This window comes from Molothrus ater, chromosome 5, assembly GCF_012460135.2.
Source record: "Molothrus ater isolate BHLD 08-10-18 breed brown headed cowbird chromosome 5, BPBGC_Mater_1.1, whole genome shotgun sequence".
Taxonomy (NCBI): domain Eukaryota; kingdom Metazoa; phylum Chordata; class Aves; order Passeriformes; family Icteridae; genus Molothrus; species Molothrus ater.
The window spans coordinates 30,036,979-30,052,377 of NC_050482.2; the positions used below are offsets into that span (position 1 = coordinate 30,036,979).

General features: G+C 41.7%; 1 protein-coding gene across 2 annotated transcripts; it reads left to right on the forward strand.

Annotated features, from left to right (window-relative positions):
• Positions 1 to 8,602: 8,602 nt before the first annotated feature.
• On the forward strand, positions 8,603 to 13,633 carry LOC118698468 (prolactin-like). 2 transcript variants are annotated; one of them, XM_036401796.2, is made up of 5 exons: positions 8,605 to 8,854; positions 8,952 to 9,103; positions 9,236 to 9,343; positions 10,421 to 10,600; positions 12,297 to 13,633. In XM_036401796.2, exons 1-5 carry the CDS (start codon positions 8,824 to 8,826, stop codon positions 12,489 to 12,491), a joined length of 666 nt encoding a protein of 221 aa, XP_036257689.1. In that variant the 5' UTR covers positions 8,605 to 8,823; the 3' UTR covers positions 12,492 to 13,633. The 2 variants fall into 2 exon arrangements, with proteins under 2 accessions (XP_036257690.1, XP_036257689.1); XM_036401797.2 differs by lacking the exon at positions 9,236 to 9,343 and having other exon boundaries at positions 8,603 to 8,854.
• The last annotated feature ends 1,766 nt before the right edge of the window (positions 13,634 to 15,399 follow it).

Genomic DNA, 15,399 nt, shown 5'->3' on the forward strand with positions numbered 1-15,399 from the left:
CCCTGCTTTTGCAACGTCTCTGAGCTTAGTTTTGGCATGTTTTAGTTTTTTGCACTGCTCTGATAGAATTCCTGTCCATTTTCTCATAGTCACAAAATTGCCCAAATTTCCCAAGTTTCTTTTTTTTCTCCTCCAATTGCAATTCCTTTGATGCTATCTCCTTTCCAGCGTCTTTCTAAGTCCTTCTTCTCTCTTTTGGCCTTCAGCGGGGATCCGTTTTGGCAAGCTTTGCTGCATCTGCCTGCACTTGATAGCATATGGGAAACTTTTTTGGTTTTTTTTTGTTTTTTTTTTTAATAAGCACCCATGCCATGTCTGTTATATTTTCCCCTCCAAGTTTAGTCTTCCTCCTTGACTTTTTCCCCTGCTTTTGCAACGTCTCTCAGCTTAGTTTTGGCATGTTTTGGTCCTTTGCAATGCAGCTGATTTCCTCCCAGACCATTTCTTGAAGACACTAAAATTCCCGATTTTCTGGATTTTTGGGGATTTTTTCAATTGCATTTCATTTGATCCTATCTCCTTTCCAGAGTGTTTCTAAGCCTTTCTTTACGGATTCGCAAGATTCCGTTTCCTTCCCGAAAGGAAATTTGATATCCTTTCGGGAAGGAAACGGAATCTTGCGATTTCAATGGGGACTAAGAGAGGAATCTTTGGTGCATGTCCCTGGACTTGATGACATGCCATGCCTTTTGATGCCTTGAACTTTTTAAAACATTTTTTTCTTTTTTTTCTAGTTTTTTTTTAAGAGTCCATGCCATGTCTATTATATTTTCCCCTCCAAGTTTAGTCTTCCTCCTTGACTTTTTCCCCTGCATTTCAAACGGAAACTGAGCTTAGTTTTGGCATGTTTTAGTTTTTTGCACTGCTCTGATAGAATTCCTGTCCATTTTCTCATAGTCACAAAATTGCCCAAATTTCCCAAGTTTCTTTTTTTTCTCCTCCAATTGCAATTCCTTTGATGCTATCTCCTTTCCAGCGTCTTTCTAAGTCCTTCTTCTCTCTTTTGGCCTTCAGCAGGGATCCGTTTTGGCAAGCTTTGCTGCATCTGCCTGCACTTGATAGCATATGGGAAACTTTTTTGGTTTTTTTTTTTTTTTTTTAATAAGCACCCATGCCATGTCTGTTATATTTTCCCCTCCAAGTTTAGTCTTCCTCCTTGACTTTTTCCCCTGCTTTTGCAACGTCTCTCAGCTTAGTTTTGGCATGTTTTGGTCCTTTGCAATGCAGCTGATTTCCTCCCAGACCATTTCTTGAAGACACTAAAATTCCCGATTTTCTGGATTTTTGGGGATTTTTTCAATTGCATTTCATTTGATCCTATCTCCTTTCCAGAGTGTTTCTAAGCCTTTCTTTACGGATTCGCAAGATTCCGTTTCCTTCCCGAAAGGAAATGAAATTTCCTTTCGGGAAGGGAAACGGAATCTTGCGATTTCAATGGGGACTAAGAGAGGAATCTTTGGTGCATGTCCCTGGACTTGATGACATGCCATGCCTTTTGATGCCTTGAACTTTTTAAAACATTTTTTTCTTTTTTTTCTAGATTTTTTTAAGAGTCCATGCCATGTCTATTATATTTTCTCCTCCAAGTTTAGTCTTCCTCCTTGACTTTTTCCCCTGCTTTTGCAACGTCTCTCAGCTTAGTTTTGGCATGTTTTAGTTTTTTGCACTGCTCTGATAGAATTCCTGTCCATTTTCTCATAGTCACAAAATTGCCCAAATTTCCCAAGTTTCTTTTTTTTTCTCCTCCAATCGCAATTCCTTTGATGCTATCTCCTTTCCAGCGTCTTTCTAAGTCCTTCTTCTCTCTTTTGGCCTTCAGCGGGGATCCGTTTTGGCAAGCTTTGCTGCATCTGCCTGCACTTGATAGCATATGGGAAACTTTTTTGGTTTTTTTTTTTTTTTTTTAATAAGCACCCATGCCATGTCTGTTATATTTTCCCCTCCAAGTTTAGTCTTCCTCCTTGACTTTTTCCCCTGCTTTTGCAACGTCTCTGAGCTTAGTTTTGGCATGTTTTGGTCCTTTGCAATGCAGCTGATTTCCTCCCAGACCATTTCTTGAAGACACTAAAATTCCCGATTTTCTGGATTTTTGGGGATTTTTTCAATTGCATTTCATTTGATCCTATCTCCTTTCCAGAGTGTTTCTAAGCCTTTCTTTACGGATTCGCAAGATTCCGTTTCCTTCCCGAAAGGAAATGAAATTTCCTTTCGGGAAGGGAAACGGAATCTTGCGATTTCAATGGGGACTAAGAGAGGAATCTTTGGTGCATGTCCCTGGACTTGATGACATGCCATGCCTTTTGATGCCTTGAACTTTTTAAAACATTTTTTTCTTTTTTTTCTAGATTTTTTTAAGAGTCCATGCCATGTCTATTATATTTTCTCCTCCAAGTTTAGTCTTCCTCCTTGACTTTTTCCCCTGCTTTTGCAACGTCTCTCAGCTTAGTTTTGGCATGTTTTAGTTTTTTGCACTGCTCTGATAGAATTCCTGTCCATTTTCTCATAGTCACAAAATTGCCCAGATTTCCCAAGTTTCTTTTTTTTCTCCTCCAATTGCAATTCCTTTGATGCTATCTCCTTTCCAGCGTCTTTCTAAGTCCTTCTTCTCTCTTTTGGCCTTCAGCGGGGATCAGTTTTGGCAAGCTTTGCTGCATCTGCCTGCACTTGATAGCATATGGGAAACTTTTTTGGTTTTTTTTTTTTTTTTTAATAAGCACCCATGCCATGTCTGTTATATTTTCCCCTCCAAGTTTAATCTTCCTCCTTGACTTTTTCCCCTGCTTTTGCAACGTCTCTGAGCTTAGTTTTGGCATGTTTTAGTTTTTTGCACTGCTCTGATAGAATTCCTGTCCATTTTCTCATAGTCACAAAATTGCCCAAATTTCCCAAGTTTCTTTTTTTTTCTCCTCCAATCGCAATTCCTTTGATGCTATCTCCTTTCCAGCGTCTTTCTAAGTCCTTCTTCTCTCTTTTGGCCTTCAGCGGGGATCCGTTTTGGCAAGCTTTGTTGCATCTGCCTGCACTTGATAGCATATGGGAAACTTTTTTGTTTTTTTTTTTGTTTTTTTTTTTAATAAGCACCCATGCCATGTCTGTTATATTTTCCCCTCCAAGTTTAGTCTTCCTCCTTGACTTTTTCCCCTGCTTTTGCAACGTCTCTCAGCTTAGTTTTGGCATGTTTTGGTCCTTTGCAATGCAGCTGATTTCCTCCCAGACCATTTCTTGAAGACACTAAAATTCCCGATTTTCTGGATTTTTGGGGATTTTTTCAATTGCATTTCATTTGATCCTATCTCCTTTCCAGAGCGTTTCTAAGCCTTTCTTTACGGATTCGCAAGATTCCGTTTCCTTCCCGAAAGGAAATGAAATTTCCTTTCGGGAAGGGAAACGGAATCTTGCGATTTCAATGGGGACTAAGAGAGGAATCTTTGGTGCATGTCCCTGGACTTGATGACATGCCATGCCTTTTGATGCCTTGAACTTTTTAAAACATTTTTTTCTTTTTTTTCTAGATTTTTATAAGAGTCCATGCCATGTCTATTATATTTTCTCCTCCAAGTTTAGTCTTCCTCCTTGACTTTTTCCCCTGCTTTTGCAACGTCTCTGAGCTTAGTTTTGGCATGTTTTAGTTTTTTGCACTGCTCTGATACAATTCCTGTCCATTTTCTCATAGTCACAAAATTGCCCAGATTTCCCAAGTTTCTTTTTTTTTCTCCTCCAATTGCAATTCCTTTGATGCTATCTCCTTTCCAGCGTCTTTCTAAGTCCTTCTTCTCTCTTTTGGCCTTCAGCGGGGATCCGTTTTGGCAAGCTTTGCTGCATCTGCCTGCACTTGATAGCATATGGGAAACTTTTTTGGTTTTTTTTTTGGTTTTTTTTTTTAATAAGCACCCATGCCATGTCTGTTATATTTTCCCCTCCAAGTTTAGTCTTCCTCCTTGACTTTTTCCCCTGCTTTTGCAACGTCTCTGAGCTTAGTTTTGGCATGTTTTGGTCCTTTGCAATGCAGCTGATTTCCTCCCAGACCATTTCTTGAAGACACTAAAATTCCCGATTTTCTGGATTTTTGGGGATTTTTTCAATTGCATTTCATTTGATCCTATCTCCTTTCCAGAGTGTTTCTAAGCCTTTCTTTACGGATTCGCAAGATTCCGTTTCCTTCCCGAAAGGAAATGAAATTTCCTTTCGGGAAGGGAAACGGAATCTTGCGATTTCAATGGGGACTAAGAGAGGAATCTTTGGTGCATGTCCCTGGACTTGATGACATGCCATGCCTTTTGATGCCTTGAACTTTTTAAAACATTTTTTTCTTTTTTTTCTAGTTTTTTTTAAGAGTCCATGCCATGTCTATTATATTTTCTCCTCCAAGTTTAGTCTTCCTCCTTGACATTTTCCCCTGCTTTTGCAACGTCTCTGAGCTTAGTTTTGGCATGTTTTGGTCCTTTGCAATTCAGCTGATTTCCTCACAGACCACTTTTTTATTGGTTTAGAGGAAAATGAAGTTCCGTCATAGGATTTCCCAAAATCTGCAGCTGGTAAAATATGACACCTCACCCCTCTCAGCAATATTAAGACAGTAAGAACCTCTGTAAATATTCAAGTTGTAGGATTCAACCATGTCTTTCTCTTTTTTAATTTTTTTTAAAACATTTTTTAGAAATATTTTGCATTCATAAGTGAGAGCAGTCATCAATGGAATTGATCATCCCAGAATGCAGTATATTTTTCCCCCAAATTTTCATTGTTTAAATAATATTAAACATTTTAATTATAGATTCTGCCTTACCTGCTGAAACCCACTTTGTTTATCCAGGCTACATTCAAGACCAATTGCAAAACTGAAATATACAACATTTTATATATGATATATTTCCTAATTTTGAAATAATTAAATTTCACAAACAAAAGTTTGTGTAGGAAAGGACCTAAAATTCCCATTTTAGATTTCATAGGGTGTATTACCCTTTCAAGTTTCAGTGAGGATCAAAGTTTTCACCTATTTCTCCTGTGATTCGATCTGTCCTCCCGAATCAATATTAAGGAAATCTTCTATCAGATAGATCTAAATTTACACATGTAAGTAAGCCCACTGAAGCCAACAGGGATGAGAACAGAAATGTTCTCCTCTTAAATAAAATGAATTGAAACAATATCCTAAAAAAATCATAAATAAAGCATTAAGACATTGAATTTTCCCACTTGACTTGCATGATGCTTACTATGGTGAAAATCATTGATTTACTGTAATATCTGTATAGCATGGCAATATTCTGCTCAGGCACTCCACACAGACTGCAATCTTGTCCTTACACAGTTGATTCTACCAGTTTAGGAGGATGTAATATAACACATTATAATAATAATAATAATGAAGGGTTCCAGAACTTAAAGTACCTGAAATTTGTAACTGGCTCTATATCTTCAGTTTTGTTGAACTTTACGTGCATACAGGTCTTGCCTAAAATGGCACAGAAGTTCATTCTCATGAGCAGCCAGCACACAAGCTAAGGAATTCATCTCCTCCAGAGGGCTGGAATAGAGCAGATGTTTCAAAACCATGTTTCTCTCTACTTGTGTGCTACAATCACAGTCACAAATAGTAGACATCTCTGCAGCCCCAAGGGAGGCAAAAATGCAATGTCTGCACGAGGCTGACCAGCATAGGAGTAGAAAAAGAAGCAGCGCACCGGCTCCATTTGATGCATCAAGCACATGCTCCCTCAGCTCCTGGGCTACATTTGCAAACAGAAAATGAGATTCCTCTGCACTAGCTCTATACTCATCACCCTGAGCTCAACTTAGAATCAACAGGCAAAACCATGCATCACCAGAGATTAGTGAATTACTGAATAGAAGCAACTTCTCAGTGAGTTATTTAATGAGATGGAGGATAGGGAAGGATTTTGCCCAGAGTGACAACTGGAAACAAGAACCAGTTGCTTTAAACGTTTGAACTGTGAAGAGTGACAGGAAAGAGAAGTAGAAAGATATAAAGGCAAGAAATATACAACCCAGTGTACGGGGATAAAGTATGGGTAAATGAAGGTGGTATAGAACTTAATCTTACCCCCTAAAGAGTTGAAGCTGACCAATTACTAAATATTAGGAGCAGGCCTGATGTTAACAGGCCACACCTGTAGCCAATAAGAAGAGTGTTATAAAAGTGTGGATTGGTTGGTTGGGGGTGGTGTGGCTGGAGTCTGGTGGCTACTCTGAGGACAAGGAAGAGGCAGTGCCCTAGAGGAGCTGCCTGTGAGAAACATCAAGGAGATATGAAACTCTAGCAATATGGAACCTTTGCAATATAATGACAATAGAACTCTTGCTATATATGACAACAACACAGAGCAAGATGAGGTTTGCAGACAATTGATTTTAAAAAAAAATTGACAGTTGATCAAGCAGACAGTTTTTCAGCTTCACTCTGGATAAGCTCGCACTTCCTAAAAACATGGCTTCCATTTTCCCAGCTATATCAATAGATGGAATGGAAAATACTATGTGTTTTTACTTACTTTGTATTTATTGTCTGTGTCTTTGGAGTCTTAAGATTGCAACAATCAAGAGCAACACAAATAAAGACAAAATCAGCAAGATGATTACTATACAAAAGCAGGGAGACATGAACTGGACAGCTGTTTCTATAGAGAAGAGAAAAGTCAAACAATTCTACATGAAGTAATTCTGTTTACAGAAGTCAGAAAAAAACCACAGATCTGAGATCTGGCCTTCTGAAAGTGGTTTACTTCTCTAAGTAGGTAGTTTAATTTCCCTTTCAAGATTCAGGTTACATAGTTTTTATCTTGTTTTATTCAAGAGCTTGTATTGCCAGCTTTCAGAGCAGAAGTGTGTGACATGTCCCTTCTTGAGCTGTAAAATGTGCCTGTTGTTATGGGAAAAGGTTCAAATCAATAGTAGACAGTATTTGATTGAAACAAAGCTTTTCATTCCAGCATCTACTCCTTCATGATGTAAATTCAGGAGAGATTCTTGAATACATAATGAACTCCAGTTGATCTTGCACTATAAATCTTTGGCAAGCTGCAAGGGGCAGAGTTGCTGTTCAAGTAATTTACATTTTCCAGAGTTCAAGTTCATTGCTCCTTCAAATCTTAAAAAATTAATATTTTAAGGAAACTTTTTAAGATGTGCATATATCAGGATTTCTCCAAAATACATGAAAAAGAAAAGAAAATGGCTATTGGCCAATAAAAAAGTCAGTGATCCATGTTTCCCATATGCAGACTACAAATGGTTTTCAGATCCTCTCATATTGCATCCTCACATCATTGCTTGTTTTATGATAATTATTAGAATTAGTATTAATATTCCAACCCTTCCCCTGGACCACAAGCCATTAAGCAGTTTATCAGCTAGCAAAGAGCTCAGAGCTATTGCCATATTAGTATGGTCCCCAGTAAGAACCGGCTCAGCAGCACTAAACACTGAAATCACCTGCATTATTTTATTCGTTAGGCACATCTTAGGAAACTGGTTTTAAAATTAATTTTAGAAGCTCTAAAAAAGGAGGGGTTGAAATTATCCTGTAGACCCATTGGGCTACCGGCCTTTCTAAACATGAGTCCCTTGGAAATGCCTCTTGATTTTATGCAGAAGCAGTGGCAGACAATTGCTTCTAAGATCTGGCTAGAGAAGTAGCTACCTCTACTTGTTTTCTACCAGTTTTTTAAGTACCCACACAGAATATAGGTGACAGAGTTCCATTTCACCTTGGACAAGAACTAGTCAAACTCATGTCTTCTACCTCCAGAATGAGTTCTAGTCACCCAGCTGCCCTCAAAAGGTGAGGAGAGGGAGAGGGACCCTGGCCAGAAGTATGTTCCTTCCATTTTTCATAAACGAAATCAGGATTTGGGGGCTAGAAAACAGATACATAACTCCAGCATAATGCCTGGGGAGAAAAGATAGCAATTTCAAGTCACATGTATCCTCATTTCTGAGTAGACTTTTCCCTTGGCAGTGAAAAATCCCAGTAAGAAGGGCAGAGTCAACTAATTTTCCTCATGACCAGGATCTCAACTTTTCTTAAATGTCCTGAGGGTTGCTTAGGATCTTGTGCCCCAAAATAGAGGACACCAACCATGTCCACAGGACTTGCACCCCATTAGGGATCCTGATCTAAATCCTTTGCTGCACTACTACCTGAGCACTTAGCTTCATGGCATCAACCATCCGGTGGTATATTTGCACCACCAAACATGCAGTCACCAGCTATTCAGCAGTCTTATCTCTCACCACCTGCAAAGGAGCAGGAGCAGCCGAGCTGATCATAACAGTGTGATTTGAAAAGATGGCTAAGAGATGAATGTCATCAGAGCAGGCTTCTCTCCTACCCCTCATTTTGCCCATTCCTGCCCTTTTGTAAACCCCCATTACCACGAACACAAGCAATTTGTTTTCCTAGTCTCCTTTCTCCCACCCTTACCCCCTCGGATGCGCTGGGATTGACCGGACCACGCCACTTCTGTGCGGGGGCCGGAGCCGCCCCTCTCTGCCCACGAGAGGGCTGTGACAGGCTGTGGGGGTCGGTACGGCCCCAGCACCGAGCCCAGGAGTCAGTCCCGTTTCTGCCGGCCGCGGTGGGTTGCCGAGGGCAGTCGGTCCTGCTGGTGCAAGGGACGCGCCCGCCCGCCCGCCAAGCCGTGAGCGCCGCTCCGGGCGGGCTGACTCACGGTGCCCGCGGGCTGCGCACGTCAGGGGAGCCACCCGTCACCGCCGTGCGATCCCGGCATATATAGGGGATGGGGGGGCCTCGCCGGCCGATCGCAGCCGCTCCGTGCCGGGCACGGGCTCCGCAGCGCTATGGCCCTGGCCCGGGCGGAGGGGCGGGCAGGTGAGGGGGCGGGCGGCGGGGTCGGGCTGGGCCGGGGCGCACCCCGACATTCCGCACCCCGACGTTCCATACCCCGACAACGCCGCCCTCTCCGCAGGTGCGGTTGCGGCGCTGGCGCTGCTGTGGCTGCTGGTCTGCGCTCCGGGGGACGCCGGCTGTCACCCCCTGACCGTGGCCGATCTCTTCGACCGAGTGATCCGGCACTCGGGCAGGATCCACAGCCTCTCCACGGCGCTCTACGCCGAGCTGGTGAGTGCCGGGCCGGCCCCGCCGCCGCGGAGCGGGGCTTGCGCCGCCCTGGGAGCGGATAGGGGAAAAGGCGGGGGATGTAGGGGGGTGGCGGTGCCTCTCGGTGCACGTTTAGGTGTTCTTCCCCCGTAGGAAAAACACTTCCCTCCCCGTGACAACGAGCTGGGAAGGCCCGCTCGGAAGTGCCATACGTCGGGGATGCTGACCCCCAACGGCAAAGAATACGCCCAAAAAATCCCGGTAAGGGAACGGCGGAGCCGGCGGACAGAGACAGGGCAGAAGAGGGTACCGCCAGGCTTGGGGACGGGAAGGGGACTCTGCGGGTCACACCGCCTACTTTCTCCCCTCCCTAGAGAAAGGGGAATACACCTCCTGTCTTGTCAGAACCCCAAAATGTCTCATTCATCATGCTGTAATAGTTCCCCACTCCAGTCGGGCTGGAGATAGGCAGAGAGGTTTTTGTGCTTCCGGAGTTTCATCAACAATCTGGATGAAAGAGGCTGCTAAGTTTTGACCCCAAACAGGTGCAAATCAGAGAGGTATTGCATTTGAATCTTAAATTAGTTGAATTTTAAATCTATAAATTAAATCTGTAAATGTGATACCTAAAATTTGATCATAAATACTAGTTATAATAACTAGTATCTCCTACTATTGCAGTAGTACTTCATCAGAATGATTGACAGACATCCTTTGATTTTGTTGATGCAAACTCTGTGGAACAGAAACTTAGATACTTGTGTATGTGGCAAAGAAGTTACATTAATCAGTATCACTGCAAAGTACAAAAAGCAATCAGGAGAAAGAAATTACAGTAATCTCTGAATCAGTAGTTAGGTAAGGGGAAAAGAACTGCAAATTTGTTTACATCACATTGTGATGGCAAAGAGAAAAAAATCATTATTAGTTTAGAGAAGAGTAGGAAGAGTTTGTTCATATAGAGAAAAAGCAAATTGTCATGTTGGGGACAGACCAGTGGGAGAAACTTTTGCCTCTAGGAGACAGACAAAGACAAAGGCTAACATTTTGATGTTTGGTTGTGATGGAGCGAGGAGTTTCCCCCAGAACGTCCTTCTAGAAGGTCCCCTGGAAGGGCAAAGAAAGATGGCCCTGCTCGTGTTAGCTGAAAACATGACAAATACAACTTCTGGGTATTATTATTTATATAGATACAAATAACCCGTGACAGAGTGGTGTTTTAGTAGTAAACTGCAGATGTAAATCTTGATCCCACTGAGATTTCATAATGAAACTAAGAGTATTCATATGATCTGCTGCAAAGTAACAGACATGTTCTCTACTGTTTCAATTTATAAGAGAGAAGAACTAACTCACGTGATACTGAAACTTTTGCAAGCCTGGAAAGAACCACTGTCCCACTTTAACCAGCATATTGAGCACCATCAAGAGCTACCTGATGACAGCCTTAGCAAAGCTAAGCAAATCAGCAATATGGTACATGAGCTGAAGACTGGAGTTGAGAAAGTAACAGAAAAGGCAAGATTTTTGATGTAGCTTTTATTTATATCAGTTATGTGGCATGGGTGACTTCGAGGAGGAGGCAATGTCTGCTCCTACTTGGGCTTGGAGGCTCTTATTCGGCAAAATGCAGGACTTTGTTGAAGATACGTCAACAAAGATACTTTAACAAAGTATCTTTCCGTCAGAGAATGTGACTTAGTTATAGATTGGCAGATATGTAGATGGTATTATAGGAGTCCATATCTGTGAGGGAACATTTTATGAATATGACATGTATGAACAACACACACAAGTACTAAGGCTAGAGCCTTTTGTATCCTCATATATGAGCCAGTAATGACTTCAGTTTTCTAGGCCAGGAGAGAAGATTATTTTCTAGGCCATAGCAAATGCTTAATAATTGTGTCAAGTTTTATTTGTATTTAAATTCTAAGCAATTCAAGTATCACCGCTGTCTGATGCAAAGAGCTCCTTCCTAAGGCAATAATTTTATGCTGGGGTAAGTTCTTCAAGACAACAGTAGCATCACTTAAGTCTGATGTCAGTCACAAAATAATTTCAGAACTCCATTCCATATTATGCAAGATTATGTATAAATCATTGGATGAAATTTTTTGTTATTTCCATTTCTGTCTTCTCATTACTTGCTAAAGTCCTGACCTTTGCATTTTTTGTGCATTTATATCTAAAATTAACTCTGGTTTTGGCAAATGAAATCTGTGTGCCCATTCTCTAAAATGGCTACACTGCCGGAGTGTGTGTTTCACTAAAATAAAGTTATTAATAAGCTAGTATCTTACACTAGTAGATCACCTTTCAACTCTATGGACACAGGTGGGGAATACAAGTTTTAAAAGGGTAAGCAGCTCATCACTAGAATAGGCCAAATAGTACCCTACTACAAAATGCAGCCCTGGTTAGAGCAACTTGGAGTTACAAGTGGAAACTCCATCATCCAAATGCAGCCATAGTTCTGGGCTAAAATAGCCTTAAAGTTCAGAAGTGTTCAACCTCAAAGCTTGACCTTTGCTTCATTCTGTAGCTGAAGCAAACTCTAAACTAGCTACACACTTTTGGTGTATTTACATGCTTTATTTTTTCTAAAGCACCTTTGAAGCTAGTACTAAGAGGGAAATTTCTGGAGTATTGATTTCTCTGTACCATGGATATTTATACATAGGGTAGAAATATAATTACAAAAATTAATGCATTCCATATTTTGCAGCTATGTCTTTCTGTTTAAAATTAGGAAAATTCTAAACTTGCTTTTGTTGTGAAGCACCCACTCTGAGAGGTGATCACAATCTGTAGAATTCAGGTTAAATAAACAGCACTGGTGGATGCTCATGTTAAGATCTTCCCTTCACAAAAAGCATAAAAATAAATGGCTAAAAAATCTCAAGACTGATTTGCTATAATACTTCAAGAGGAAATAAGGATTACCAAACAGGGGTTCCTCTACTTAAACTCAGATGAAGTATGCATTACTAGTGTATCAAGAAATTTTAGTCTAGTTTAAAAGTTGCAGAGATACCATAAGGATAAAAAGACAATGTTATTCTATGTAAGGATCTTTACATATATCTTTAGTAAATATGTGAAAGATCTGGAATAGCAGAGCCCAGTGGAGTGACACCTCAGTTGTCTTCTGCAGTAGTATATTTCTTCTGTGTAGTTACAAGTTGAACTTCTTTTCCTGTTTTCAATACAGATGCAGTCAATGGGGATCATCAGCAATTCATTAAATGGAATGGCATCATCTGAAGGCACTGGTTTATCAATTAGTAATGAAGCAAACATGATGAGTGACTCTGATTTCATTCACTGTTTTAGGAGAGATTCCAATAAAGTACAAAGCTACTTAAAAATTCTCAAATGTAGAATTATGCCAGAAAATAGTTGCTAACTTGTAATCCCTTGACAAGTAGTCTTCAGCATGATGCTTATAGAGATTAAAAAAAAATAGAACTTCTGATTTATCACTTTCACAGTAATTTTAATTGGGAAGTATTTTTAAAATCCTTTGGAAGGTGGCACAGTTGACCAATGAAGATGAAATACTAAATAAAGCCTCATGTGTGTATGTCAGTTAATGCACCGATAAAAAGGAGTGCTCTAGCATTAGATAAATAAATGTTCTTGCATGTTACACTGTGGCAGACTATACTATGGCTGATTCGCAGTTTAGATAAATACATAGAATTACAGAATGGCTTGAATTGAAAGGGACCTTCATGATCATCAAGTTCCAACCCCCACTCTGCCACTGGCAGGAATGCCATCCACTAGATCAGGTTGGTGAGGGCCCCACTCAAGCTGGTCCTGAACACTTCCAGATATGAGCCATCCACAGCTTCTCTCCAGTGCCTCACCATGCCTTTGAATAAAGAACTTCTTCCTAACATCTAATCTAAATCTCTCCTATTTTAATTTAAAACTATTCCCCCTTATCCTATCACTCTTATCTATGTAAAAGTTGCTCTCCCTCTTTTTTATGAGCAATCTTTAAGTCACCTATGGCTGCAATGAGATTTCCCTATTGCTTTCTCTTCTATATGGTAAACAATGCCAAATCTCAGACTGTCTTCATGAGGTTCTTGTGGGCCCACTTCTTAAGCTTGTCCAGGTTCCCCTGGATGACATCCCCTCTTTCTGTTGTGTCAGCTGTATTGCTCAGCTTTGTATCTGCAAACTTGCTGAGGATGCACTCCATGCCACCCTCTGTGTCATTAAGGAAAATAATGAAGAGCACTAGTCCCAACACAGAACCTTGAGGGACACCACATGTCACTGGCCTCCCCCTGGACATAAGAACCACTGCTCACAATCTCCTGGACACATCCAACCAGCCAGTTTCTTAACCACTATATGGTCCAGCCTTCAAACCCATGGCTCTCCAATCTGGAGATAAGGGTGTCAAGTGGGACCCTGTGGAAAGCCTTACTGAAGCTGAAACATAGGTACAACATAGTTGAAAATAAGATTCAATCTGTTAAACCGTGGTACATCTGTATACTATCAATAAAGTATGTTTTTCCCTAAAGAAAATGTTTTCCCCCATTTCTACATACATACCTACCTGCAGAATATTGCTTAACACTGAAGAGGGGCATTGATGTTGATCAGCTCATTTAACTGCAGGGCCTATGCCAGATTTTACATTCACATAATACTTCTTACTGATTTCTGAGGGCTTTCATATGTGTCCCATAAAATCTAGAATTTTTATTCATTTTCAATGCCCTTTTATATCTGTAATGGCTTCACTGATCTCAATAGAAACTCCTAAAGAAAAAGTGTGTGAAAAGTAAGTCAGAATTCTGGTCCAAATAGCATTTCAGTCTAAGGGCTGAGTAGGGAGTAGCAATAAGTCTCTTTCCCATTCCACATGCTGATACAGGTCTTGGGTTTTACAGTAATGATTACAAACTCCATTGCAAATAAAAATATGAAAGCTCTCAGATATTTTAAGGAAATCACATTTTCCTAGCAGCAGGGTGGTGCTGCTGGCTGTGCATAAAAGAAAACTTCTTTGCATTCAGAGCCTGAGACAGTTGAACAAGTAGATATAATCAACATGGATTTATTTTTAATATTCTTGACATTTTTACCACTAAATGCTCTTTTCTGGCCTTCCATGATCTTGATGGTTGCTGACAGTAGCAAGAGCTCAGGCAAGCAAGAATAAGGAGTAAAATGCTGATGATCATTTAATAATGATACTAAATTTGGGCTTGAGAAACCTAGCAGAGAAAGATGTCAAAGAAGCATTTATGCAGACTAGAGAAACAACATTTTAGTTACACGCCTGTAACTGCAAATATCCTCTGATATCTCCTGTCGGGTAGATGGCGGCTGTACTTGTGAGTGTTCACAATTCACTTCTGGTCCCTGATGCGCCAGGTATAGTAGAAAAGCAATGGGATACTTTGTGCTTGCCCTGAAGAAGTTATAGCTGCAGTTCCTTATGCACTAAGATACCACAAACACAAAATGAAATAGCAGCATTCATGGGCAGATTCTGGGGAAATTCTGGAAACAAAACGCAGCTCCAAAGAGAGCAAAGGAAGACTCCTCTGAACAAACAGACAGAACCAGAGGGGGTTGCCCACAGCGCCTGCATCTAGCTGTGATCCCAGAAGATGTAGTGGCAATTAATGGCTGTAGCATTCATGCGGCCATCTGGTGCAGCCTCGGTCACGGAGTACAGCAGCCCTCTGGCGGTGTGTGCCTCCCCAGTCAGCGAGGGGTCACTGCTGGCTCCCAAACGCTGCAGCGGGGCCACCGCGCCTTCCCTGCGGAGACAGGCGGTGCCAGGGTAACGCCGCCGGGTACCGGCGCACACACGGCAGCCGCCCTGAGACAGAGGCGAGGGGTGACAGACACGGCGGGGGCACCGCGGCCAAGAGGCTGACGGCACGAAGCTCCCTCCGGACCGGCTGCGGCCCGCCCCGCTCCCCGGGCACCGCGGACGGCGCTAACAGAGTGGGAGGCGGCCGTGTTCCCCCGGGAGGTGGCTGTGCCCCCTGTTTCTGCTTGGTGGCAAGTAATTGCAAGCAAATGCATGGTGACTCAGAGATCAGCCGTACCCGCAGCTGGCAGGACGTCCCAAGGGGTGCAGCTGAGGGTCAGGAGGAAAACCTCGCAAACGGAGCGGGTCATACAAAAAACTCACCTCCGCCAAAGTGCTAAACCCTGGGAACGTTTTGCTGTACAGATATGTGAAAACAGAGAAAATGAGATAGTGGGTGGCACACGAGGAACAGTGCACCAAAGTGTTGTCCACAGTCATTCATCCTCATTAGTGTTATATT